Raw genomic sequence first — 12,636 nt, 5'->3', positions numbered from 1 at the left:
GAATTGCACTTTGAAGTGTCATTTAATGAATTTTTTAATGCTAATACATTTTAAAAAGATCGATTTTATGTAATGTAGTGTTGATAATATGGATTTAGGCAGTTTTAATCGTAAAATATGGACTAAACTTTGAACTATGAAAAATATGGTAAATGAAAGTTACATTTTCAGACTCCAAATAACCCCCAACTACCCACTACTATTTCTGAAAGATTGACTCTCAAGCCAAAACTAAACTGCAGGCTCAAACCGTACTGGCCATAAGCCCTAAGTTAATTTGATTTGGATCCATTTCCCAATCAAATGAACAGCATTCCTCTCAGCCTTTAACAATCAAGTTTATTAAGTGCGACCACCTGTTGATGCTGATATTGACAACTGCATGGTTGTTTATTCCATGTGGTCTTGTGTTCTGCTTTGCCCCAATCACATTCCCACCAAGATTATATTATAGTGCTTCCACTACTTTAACATTATAAAACAAAAACGTATGAGAAATACACAACACACTCATCTACACTTAACATTCTTATGAGGCTCTAAATCATGTACAATGGACCACCAATATGGTTGAGGCAACCAGTTCGAATGTAAGATTTGTTCTTAGAAAATTTTGGACCTTTACAAAGACTGGAGGAGGAGTGGTGGTGGTGGTGGTGGTGGTGGTGGTGGTAGTAGTAGTAGTAGTAGTAGTAGTAGTAGTAGTAGTAGTTTTTTTTGTGTGTGTGTGTGTGTGTGTTTGATATCAGTTATGAGGAACCACTCAAGAAACGTATAAGAGAGAACTGTTGAGTGTTGTGCTTTGATTTAATATTTAAATGGATAGGAATGAAAAAGATGACTTTTATGGAGGTGATTTTGTACAGCTTTATTATCAGGCTCAAAAACCATCTCAGCTATGTGTTTGCATAATTGGAATAACAGTGATAACAGTTATTACATGTACATTGTTCCCTCATTGATATTAGGTGTATATATACTTTATGTCCAACTGAGGATGGAACAATGTACATATGATAACTGTTATTCAAACTACGCGCATGCATTGCTGAGGTGGTGTTTGAACTCAATGGCGGTCTGATCCTACACCAAAATTGATAGTCTATAATAAAATATACCATTACAGAAATTTATAGCATAATACAGTTGTTAAAAAAATTTAGTTATAACTTTAATACTACCTTCCTGGAACAAATCCATTCCCTGTTAGTATATCATTTGTTGACATTTGTCCTATGTAAAATTTTGCGTAAGAAATGTAGTAATAAGAAGTCCTTGTCAGAAATGTGTATATAAAGGTAAAATCCTGCTGCTGTGAGCTAATCAGATATTTACTGTTATTGTCTTTATCTTGCTCTAAAAAACTAATGTGGTTCCAGGTGCAAACATGAATGTAATCTGTGGACAAGGACGAACATCTCTGGGACTGGCTGCAGAGCTCGGTAATACAGCAGTGCTCCAGAAACTACTAGATTTCAGTAATGCACCAGCTATTTACAGCCGAGAGCGTGATAATAGAAAACGCCGTGCAAAGAAGTGGAAACGTGATCCAGAATTGGGTGGGACACCAGTAAATCAGAATCATACAGCTGCTGCACAAACTAGCACCAGTAATCAAGGTTATTTTGTAATGGTTCATGGTGATGATCCATCATCAGCTTCTACTGCCTCATCCTCATCCTCATCTGCATTTCCTTCAGCAGAGGTTCGCACTCCTGAAGGCATGGATGCACTAGAATGGGATCCAGAGATGTCAGCAACTACTCCAGGGCCTCCTGATAAAGATGAGGAACATTGGAGTAGACTTTACATGTGGTATGCTGGTATACTTGACAGAACTAGCACAATGTATGACATACCACATAGTTGTGATGTAAATCACCAGGATTACTACAGTCGCTGTGCTCTGCACTATGCTGCAGAGCAAGGTCATGAAGATGCTGTTTTACTACTTACTGCTGCTGGTATGAGGTCATTGTAATACTTTGTAATTGATTTATGTTACAGTTTAAATGAATTTACCCACCTAGCCAAACCAAGTAAAAAAAATTTCAAGGCATGGCGGCACTTCTTTCATTAATTGATACTTGTTATTGAAAAAAAAAAAAAAAAACACTCATAGAATTACATTCAGAAAAAAACTCTTTCATCATGTTGTATTACATATAAAAAACTTTTTTCTTATTACACTCTATCTTTGTTTGTCACATCTCATATTTCGAAACTAGAGACTGCTATTCAGTTCTTAATGCTTTTAATGAGCTATGCCTGTTACTTAAATTCCAGAACCAGGGAAATTTTTTGGACTATAGAGTATCTTCTGTTTTACTTTCTTTAGACCGAAACGAGGACAGGGATGTTCTGTCAGCATTGATAAAAGTTATGCATTAAAACTTTCAAATGGAATTAGGGCAACATTTTTTTTCTTTTTGTATTCCAGGCAATCATAGATACTCTTATCATTTCTATCTATATGTGTGAGAAATCTGTGTCATTTATTTATTTTAATAATGAAAGTATCATTTCCCTGATATCTTAATGCTATCTGGAACATTCCAAGTAGTGTACAAAATGATACATTTTCTTAATGAATTTAGGCTGCCAGTTTGCAAGCTTGGTTTTAATTTATATTTGCATTAAACTCTGTCTATGATTAAACTGATTTAAGTGAAAAACAATGTAATACATTATTAAGGATAGCTCAGTATTTATCAAATGGAAGAAAAAATCTAAGTACTGGAATCTCTAGACAGAGAGGAGGTATATAGTTAAGAAAATGTTCTATTGAATGAACTATGGTAGAGTAGAAAACCTATGAGGAGTGAGAGGCTGCTGTCAAGGACAGGGGTGAAATGTGACCCAGAGAGGATAGGAGAGGAAGGGAGTGGCACAAAGAGGACTGGCATGAGTGGATATAGAGCCCGTGAGGCTATGGCTATGAAGGATATGTTGCTGGGAGATTTTACATCTGCACTGTTCAGCAAAGTAGCAGTTGTGGTGGAGATCCCAAATGGCATCAGCCATTGAAGTTAATTACATTATGTTGCACAGCATTCATTGCAATTGCATGCTCAAGTTGGCCTGTGACCACAGTTTTGTGGTTGCTTTAATCTAAGTGGATAGTTTATTTGGGCTAATATCTATGTATAATTCTGTAATGGGAATGGAAGAGGAGGTGATGTATCATTTTATGGGACAGGTCTTATGTTGTAACTGTGACTGTTCCGGTCATGGGGTGGCCGTGAACAAAAGTGCAGCGGTACCAAATGGAAGCGGCCCACGAACCAACAAGAGGGAGGAACAGGAAAGGATGGACACACACAACAATAGACGACCGAGCAAGACACCAAGAACAGAAACACACAAGGAGCAATGGGGTCACGAGTGAAAACCTCACAAAATCAACAACGTCCACTTGGACACAGAAACAAGCAAAGTAAATACGATGTCTGTAAGCGAGATATTGAGAGACTCACACGAATATCTGACTGCCTCACTGAGTGAGATGCAGGCACTTAAATACATGTAGGTTACATCACTATTGGCCACTGGGACCACGTGCTCCACAGTGGCACCCTCACATTATACTTGGGCCAGGAGTGCATGCAGCCATGGTTTACAGTGTGATGGCTGCAGAGATCTCTAGTGGTAATCAAGGTCCATGCCATCTGGCGCAGATTCGAAACCCGCGGCACTCAGTACCAGATCCCCCCTCCCTGAAACTTGTGTGTAGGGGTGGAAATGCCCCAGACTGTGCCGTGGTTGACAGATGGGAGAAGACCTGGCCTCATCAACTGCCATTGGCAGGGAGGAAGGGACATTTGAGGTGCCCATGATGGCCGACCCAGAGGCCAGGGCGACGGAGGGAGCCACAGATCCATCTGGGGGCGGGGAGGGCCGGTGGCAGGCTCGCAGGGAGGCAGCAACTGGGGCAGTGGTGTTGACTCGAGGACCACGTCTGTACCTGAAGGAGGTAGTGGAGGGGGAGGAGGTGGCAGCGGGAGTCCTGTGGAGTAAGTGGGCGGAGCTGGTTATGATGGCGTTTCAACCGCCTTTGTCAATTGTTGTTTAAATGTGCGGACAAGCCTCTCTGCCATGCCATTGAAAGAAGGGTGGAAAGGCAGGCAGGCTATGGTCATGTTTGATACGGTTGGCCTGACAGAAGTCGTGGAAAGAGGATGCCGTGAATTGGGGGCCAATGTGTGAGACAGACCCTCAATGGCGAGAACCTGGGCTAGGGCCATGAGTGTGGCCTCCATGGTGGTGGACATCATGTGGACGACATATGGGTATTTGGAGTAGGCATCAACAATAAGTAACCACATGAACCCCAAAAACGGGCCTGCAAAATCGAGATGGATGCTATCCCAGATCCTACGAGGAGCAGGCCAGGTTAAAAATGACTGAGGGGGGCTTGCCAGGTGACGCGCACACACAGTGCACCTGCGGACCAGGCGGTCAATATCGCCATCAATGCCAGGCCAATACACATGCAGGTGCGCCAAAACATTCATGCGGGACATGTCCTAGTGCCCACAGTGTAACAAGCTGAACACTTGATGTCGCAAATCCGGAGGAATGACTGCTCGATGGGCAACCAACTCCGTGGCCAACAGAAGGACACCATTGACCACGGAGAGCCTATGGTACAGTTGACGCCAGGGGCTGAAGTCAGTCTGCGTCCGACTAGTAATATAGGAGGGCCACCCATGGACCACGTAGCGTAGAACCTGCTGCAAGATAGGATCTCGGCATGTAGCCTTGGCAATGTAAGCAGACATAAGAGGCAGACCACCAGGATGGTCCCAATGCCGTATGCCAACGCATCAGCTGCCAAACCAAGGGGCGGTCCAGAGGGAAGGGAGTAAGGCTAGGGGCAGACTTCAGTATTGCCTTTAAACAGAGAAAAGCCTTGTCACAGACAGGAGTCCAATCAAAAGGTACCACTTTGCAATGCATGTGATTGAAGGGTTGAGCAATGGAGGCAGCCTGGGGTAAGAACTGTAAGTAATAAGTAATCTTGCCCAAAAAACACCTGGAGTTCAGATAAGTCCTTGGGACGAGGAAGGGCGTCAAAGGCCGCAACATTATGACCCAAATGGCGAATGTCATCTTTGCTAAGACAGTGGCCTAAGTATTCCACTTCTGGTTGAAAAAAGTAGCACTTGTGAAGCCAACAGCGTAAACCTGCAGATTGTAGAGCATGAAATAAGGTGCTGAGGTTTTGCAAATGTTCCTGGCGGTAATGCCCAGTGACCAAGATGTCATCCAGATAATTCACACAAGCGGGGATAGGCTGCATAAGCTGCTCCAGTAACTGCTGGAAAATGGTCAGTGCTGAAGAGACACCAAACGGAAGGTGCTTGTACTTGTATAATCCGAATGGCGTGTTGATGATCAAGATGTTCTGGGAATCAGTATCCAAGGGTAACTGGTGGTATGCCTGAGCCAGGTTGATCTTTGAAAAGTACTCTCCCCCGGCAAGCTTGGTGAGAAGGTCTACGAGGGACTGAGCATTGACAGTAGCACCGAAGTCCCCAAACAGCTGAAATGACCCACTGGGTGTCCATATGACCACCAATGGTGTCACCCAGGCACTGTATGTCACAGGCTCCAGAACGCCAGCAGCCTGGAGCTGATCAAGTTCCCACTTGACTGCTGGCAGTAAGGCCACGGGAAGGGATCTGGCTCAGAAAAAGCGAGGCTGCATATCCGGCCAAAGTGTGATGTGTGCCTGAAATTGCAAAGCACATCTAAGATCCGTTGCAAACAACGATGCAAAAGCTGAGCACAGATCGTCCAAGTACTGAAAAGAAAGAGCCATGGAAACAACCTTAGCTTCATCGAAAATTGAAAAGCCAAACAGTTGGAATGCATCTAGGTCAAAAATATTCGAAGCTGATGGGTAGTCAATGACAAATAGGGAAAGGAGCCGGAGAACATGTTTGTACATTGCATGGACAATGAAGGGCCCATGAAGGGGAGTGGAACCGTGGCCATAGGCAACCAAATGCCGAGAGGGATGTGAAAATTCAGGAGAGCCAGGTCGGACATATGTCGCCATATTAATCAGGGAGATGGTGGCCCAAAACTGACATCCTCAGTGAAAAGGTGGAGCATGAGGAAAAGCTTCCGTGCTCATGGGTCATCCAGTGGGACAACCAATTCCAGAGCATGTACGGTATCTTAAGGCCCAGGAGGGGGCAGGACTGGAGCGAGTCGAGTGACTACAACAAACTGACCACATGTGACCCTCCTTGTCACAAAGTGTGCACATTTTCCAGTGGTGGGGACAATCAGCTCGAGAATGTGCGGTAAAGCGCTGTGGGCAAGATGGAAGTGGGATGCGCGACCAGCAATGAGGAGCGACTGGAGGTGCTGATGCTATAGAAACATTGTACTAAGAGGAGTCCTGACGATGCTGGCCTCTAGTGGCTGCGCCATGTCGATGTCGCAAGGGCAGTACCCGCTGAGATGCATCGATCACCGCCACTTGTGGCCATGCCAAGAGACACTCGTTAGCTGCCTGAGCAATCTCAAATGAGGGGGCAATATGGAGAATCTCTTCCAAGGAAGGTGTTATTGGGCTTCAACGCCGCAGTGCGGACCTCGGAATCGGGAGACAGCTGAACCACCGCATCCCGGATCAGGGAGTCCGCATACGAAATCCTTATGTTGCTGATTGGTGCAGGTAAAATCATATCGACAGCTGAGACCATGCAAGTCCGTGATCCAGGAATGATACGATTGACCAGGCTGTTTATGGTACTGGTGGAACTCCAGCTGAGAGGCAACTACATGGTAGCTTTGTGAATAATAGTTTGTCAGCAAAAGGTATATCTCCTGAAAAGAGAGAGCTACAGGATCAGACAATGGTGCCAACTTGCGGAGAAGAAAGAACATGTCTGGAGAGGCCAAAGACAAAAACAATGACCGCTGCAACGAGTCATCTGTGACTTGAAAAGCTGTGACATTTTGTTTCAGTCAGTGTACAGCATGGGGATAACAGCAGCGGACGTGGGAAAGCATCGGACACCTGAGAACTCAGAAGCTGTTGTGGTAGTGTGTCCCTTGCATCAACTTTGTCCTTTAGCAACTGCTGTAAGATGTCTAACTGGAGCTGCTGCTGCTACAAGAGCTGCTGTTGTTGCTCCAGATGGCAGACCAACTTGACTTTCATGCTAACGACTACCACCATTTACCTCATCGCCAAAATGTTGCTGCTGGAACATCGCTATTGGCCGTTGGGACCATGTGGTCCACAGTGGCACTCTCACATTATACACAGGCCAGGAGAAGGCGCAGTCACGGCTTATGGCGCAACAGCTGCAGAGACCTCTAGTGGTAATCGAGGTCCACGCCATCTGGCATGGATTAAAAACCTGTGCCACTTGGTACTAGATCTTACACCTTGGTATTTTGCAGGTCATGATTCCTGGGACATATTTGGAGAATGAGAAGCATAGGGTTTTGGGATTTTGCATAAGTTGGGTTGATAGTGGAATGCCATTACAGGAGGAATGAGAAGTTTGTGCTAAGAATATTTGCCATTTCAAAGCAAGAGAAAAAGTTTTTGAACACCTCACAGAGAACATGGTGTAGCTGCTCTTGTTATGAAAGGTGTTGAGTGATGAAAGGGACCTTTGTTTGTGAATAGTCAGCTGTTTGAAAGGAGTCTTAGGTATTTGTGGGGAGGATGTTGTAACAAGGACACTCATTCTGCTGGTATCGCCTGAAGATGACAGCAAGACACACTATTGAAATATTGTTTCATCAATGACTGCACATAGGTAGGCTACCAAGAATGACACAGACAGTTGATTGACAGGGAAAACTTAAGACCACACATTTCACATGGATGAAATTAAAAATCTCTCATTGTTTTAGCAAAGCCTGCATTGCTTTGCAATTGATGGGAATTCAATATTCATCCTAATCTCCTTCTTCTCCCTCTCTCTATTGCTCTTCTCCTCCACCCTCCGCCCATTATCCATCTTTCCTTGAATTTGCGTGAATTGAAACAAAACAATTGCATTAAGATTATGAAATTATTGACATGAGATAAATCGAAATTCATTGTTTTGATGATAATTTCTTGGTGTTCTTAATGCGTTCATTGCAACGCTTGCTGGTGAACAATAGTTTTCATCTTTCTGTCCAGAGACAAAGTGAATAGTGCTAGTGGTTTAGTGACTCTCGAGCACACTATGTATAACTACTCATGTGAAAAACACAGCAATTCAAGGTTTATTCCACTCATTTTCAATGATTGAACATATAATTTATTAACCATCATTACAAATTGAAGGCAAACATGAAACTGAACATGCTTAAATTGAAGCAGCAAGTCATTTGGAATTAGTGATATTCTTGGAATCAGAATGCCCTCATCTATGAACTCTGCCAGGATTATTATTTCTTCAGTTATGTTGTTCGTCAGCTTCTTGACAGTGAGTCTTGTTCCATTGCACAGCTTTAGTTGGTTCAGATTGTGTAACATGATTATCACTGAGCTGACCTTGAGCAGAAAATTGCGCAGTGGCATTCCTTGCACATTCAATGAATTTAGGAATTCAGTTGGATAGTTGATGACTTCATCTGGATCAGCAATGGAATTGATCAAATTAAATGAATATAATTGGCCAGCAATTTGACTTTGAACTTCTATGTTCAAATGGTCTACATCCTTTTTTTCAATGCCAAAATTGCTCGTTCACTCAATCAAACATGGTTTTTCTAATTTGCAGCAATATTCACGAACAATTTCGTGATAAGTTCTTCTTTCAAAGTTGTGAATTCACAAAAAATAGGTGGAAATGAAGTGAGGCCAGTGGAAGCTTCAGCCAGAATTTTCCATTTCCATTGTCTAATAATTGCTGGAAAACACTTCCTTCCATTCATAATTTTGTAACGCAACTCTCATATTCATCATTAACACACAGTCATTGACTTCAAGCAAGTGTTTATTTCATCAGAAGCTGTTGAAATTCAGAAAATTTGTGAAAATTGCCAGCCAGCAGAATCATTGTACCTCCTGAGATGTCCAGATTATTTCACAGATCTCACAATGTTCGATTGAGTGCCCCCAGTGGTCATTTGTGTGTCGTAGTACAGTCACCCCAAATTACTATTTTGCCATTCTGTAGTAATTTTGCCATTGCTGAATTTTTGGCAATGTTGCCTGTTGGTCCATATGTTATTTGCTAATTCAGTGGTAGTTTGAACGCAGAATGAGCTGTTCGTCCTCCTACTAACAATGTGTCATTGATCTCAGATGATGCTACAGCCTGTGATATTTGACTTTGTGCACATATCAAAGCTAAAATCAGTGAAATTAGGAACATTTTATCAGTTCCACCAGGTATATCGAGGAAGAAAATTCCTTTGTATGTGTCATTGACTACTGCATCAGCCTGTCATTTGCATTTTTCTGCTGCTGATTCAAAAGTAGGACCTATGTTTGCACTGATTGGCTTAAAGCATCTCAGTCATATTGCCATTCTCGTTCAGTTTCTAGATTGAATGCATTTTGCATGGGGCGGTTCGGCACTAGCATTGTTAATTCATGCAGCATCTTGCCAGACAGCATCAGGCACAAATCCTCTGTAGAAATCAGCATGTCATTGGAGATCTCTTTGCAGAATTCAAGCTTGGGATTCGCTATTCTTGTGTGCACTTGATGCAGAATGTCTTTGGGCATATTGTCTTTGCGCTTATTCCACAAATAAAGTGGATTCGATGGAAAACATGTTGAATTGTTGATGGCAAAAAGTGCTTGAATTTGATGCGCAGCAGACAAAGTAATAGCGTCAGTGAGTATATAATCCCAGTGAATGTCGTCCTTGAGCAAATGAAAAAACTGACAGGCTTCCCAGTTACTGTGTGCAACTCACCATTGACAGTTCATAAAAATCCAAATGAAGGTAGTCCACAAAAATTAACCAATGACAAACATGGGTAAAAACATTTGTTGGTACTTGGATGAACTGTGTAAATATGGGCTGGCCGATGTGGCCGAGCAGTTCTAGGCGCTTCAGTCTTGAACCGCGCGACTGCAATGGTCACAGGTCCGAATCCTGTCTCGGGCATGGATGTGTGTGATGTCCTTAGGTTAGTTAGGTTTAAGTAGTTCTAAGTTCAGAGCCATTAGAACCATTTTGTGTAAATGCACCCCAGCACATCAGTTGAATATACGTTCATGTGTCCAGTAACAGGCTTCCCATGTCTGCATCATTTGAATTTTTTTGGTGTTGCATCCCGTGTGAAACATCTTGACATCTCCAAGTAAAGCAGTGTTTCTGCAAATGGATGCTTGTCAGCATTGTCACTGGTCGTCATTCAGGTCTCTGACTGCATGTGCTGCTGTGAAGTAAACTCTTTGTTCCTCCTCCAGATGCACTGTTAAATGGACCACGGTGTGATTAATGTCTATATATGGAGAACGAAAATATTCTCCAAACTTCCTCATTGCTGCTGACATAAATTTACATTTAATATTGCAAAACTTCATCATTGGCATCAGGAGCTGCAATACAAAACCCAGCCACATTGCATCCTTTTGTAACGTACTTGTAAACATATTTGATGGACTTGACAGAATTTAATTTTCCTTCAAGTACAGTCTATGCTCTTTGTCAGTCTTGTGGACTTAGAGATCATGTAGTTGGCCTGTGTTGCCCATATGCCACCCAGTATTCCAGTGCCCCAATGGTGCCATTTTTTTCCAAAGAAATCAACACGAACTGAAATCAATTAAATGTTTACAACACACCAATTACCATGAACTGACATCATTTCAGTCTTTGCTATCAATGCACCAAACATATGATCATCAATGATAACACACTGAAATATCACTTTCAGTTGTATTCTGTTTTGCAAAATATCAGCATGTGATGTTGAATTTTTTATGTTATGAAAACGTGTGACAGCAGAACTGTCAAACCGACCATAACATTTCTTTCATTCAGATTTTCAAACAAATATACCACCCAAATTTCTGACTTTTTCAGTGGATTTTCCAAAAATTTTCTTTCATAAAAACTTTGCCTTGAAAATTACGAACTCACCGAAAAGAAATCAGTCAAGCCATTCACAAGTACTGATCTTTCATACATGTGATAATTGATTTTTATGTATAGATTGTAATTCTTATTTTAAAAGGATAACTCATTCCTTATGTTAGCAACCCTGTTGTTATTGGGAGTCAACTGAACCTTTAATGAAATAAAGGATCTTATATTCCATGTAGTTTGGTACATGAACATGAGTCAGATTTGTGTTTGTTTTAAATAAATACTTAGCAAATTATGGTAACAATAAAACTTTTGAAAGATAATCGAACATTGCACTACAATTTCTGAACTGTGATTAATATTGTCACTTAGAGGAAGGTGTAATTAGATGAATGATGAACACTAACTTCACTTAATGAAGGCTTATTACGCACTTGCACTTGCGCAGAGCGAACTGCCTCCAGCCAGAACATATACAGTATATATACAGTTACAGAACATTCCAGCACATTCATTCTTGACATTTGTGGATACTTATAGAATATACTCGAACTGAATATAGAAATTAAAATTTTACAGTTCAGGTGACTTTTGAACTCATGACCCTCCTTGCAACAGACTAGTATCATAACCACTACACCACAGTGACTGTGCTACTCAGCTTCTTCTGTAACATTGCTCCCTCCTTAAGAGAACAGCGTCTTGCTGTTGTGTCCTCCTAGTCCAGGAACGAGTCGTCGGTCCTGCATACTCTGACTCCCAATGACTGAAGTTCGCACTGACGGTGATCTTATTAGAACTTCCTTTGCCGCTACACTCTTCGTCACCTTTCCGTTTGTTGCCTGTCACTGGAGCTTCGAATTTACCCTGGGTTGCAGGATCCTTATAAGGCTTCATTCGAAGGACGTGGACCGTATCTCTGATCTTTTGTTGTCTTGTGCCAGGGTCGAAATCTTCAACTTCGTAAGTAATGTCAGACAACTCTCTTACAACCTTATAAGGTCCAAAGTAGCACCTGACCTTCTCAGAGAGAACAGAACAGAAGTGAAGATCCAGACGAGATAACCAGGCTGGTAGACAACAGGGCAGTGGCTCACGTCATACCTTCGGCGATCATTTTCTTGAGCCTGCAGTGTGTGGAGTCGAGGTAATTGCTGAGCTTCCTCACCTGGCCGATGTAATCGTTGTCCTCGTCATCAGGATGTAACTGAAACACAGTGTCCATCATTGTTGTTGCCTCAAGCCCATGCACCAGGAAAAATGATGTAAATCCTGTGGTGTCTTGTTTGGCGGTGTTGTAGGCAAATGTCATGAAAGGTAGCACCTCATCCCAGTTTCTCTGCTCAACATTGATGAACATTGATAGCATGTCAACCAAGGTCTTATTAAGGCATTCAGTAAGCCCATTAGTTTGCAGATGGTTGGCAGTCATCATGTAATGTGTGATGTTGCACCGACGGTTTATCTCTGTCACAAGATTCAATTGAAAAACTTTCCCTCGATCCGTAATTAATGACCTTGTGGTACCGTGTCTTAAGACAATGTCTTATACGATGAATTTGGCTACCTCGAATGCTTCGGCTGTTACCACGGCTTTTGTAATGGCATAGCATGTCAGATA

The 12,636-nt window shown here is 42.3% G+C and overlaps 1 protein-coding gene across 5 annotated transcripts in view; it reads left to right on the top strand.

Moving 5' to 3' along the window:
- Positions 1-12,636, top strand: part of LOC126334655 (ankyrin-1-like) — a 192,591-nt gene that overhangs the window by 76,880 nt on the left and 103,075 nt on the right. For 2 of the 5 annotated variants that reach the window (XM_049997101.1, XM_049997105.1), the window contains exons 3-4: positions 1,380-1,619; positions 1,701-1,964. In XM_049997101.1, the coding sequence (XP_049853058.1) occupies positions 1,380-1,619; positions 1,701-1,964 (504 nt within the window). Of the gene's footprint in view, positions 1-1,379; positions 1,965-12,636 lie in introns of all 5 variants that reach the window. The other 3 variants (XM_049997103.1, XM_049997104.1, XM_049997100.1) reach the window with 3 other exon arrangements.

The sequence above is a fragment of the Schistocerca gregaria genome, chromosome 2 (assembly GCF_023897955.1).
Source record: "Schistocerca gregaria isolate iqSchGreg1 chromosome 2, iqSchGreg1.2, whole genome shotgun sequence".
Classification (NCBI taxonomy): domain Eukaryota; kingdom Metazoa; phylum Arthropoda; class Insecta; order Orthoptera; family Acrididae; genus Schistocerca; species Schistocerca gregaria.
Note: the sequence above shows the minus strand (reverse complement) of the source record. Positions and strands in the feature narration are given on the sequence as shown.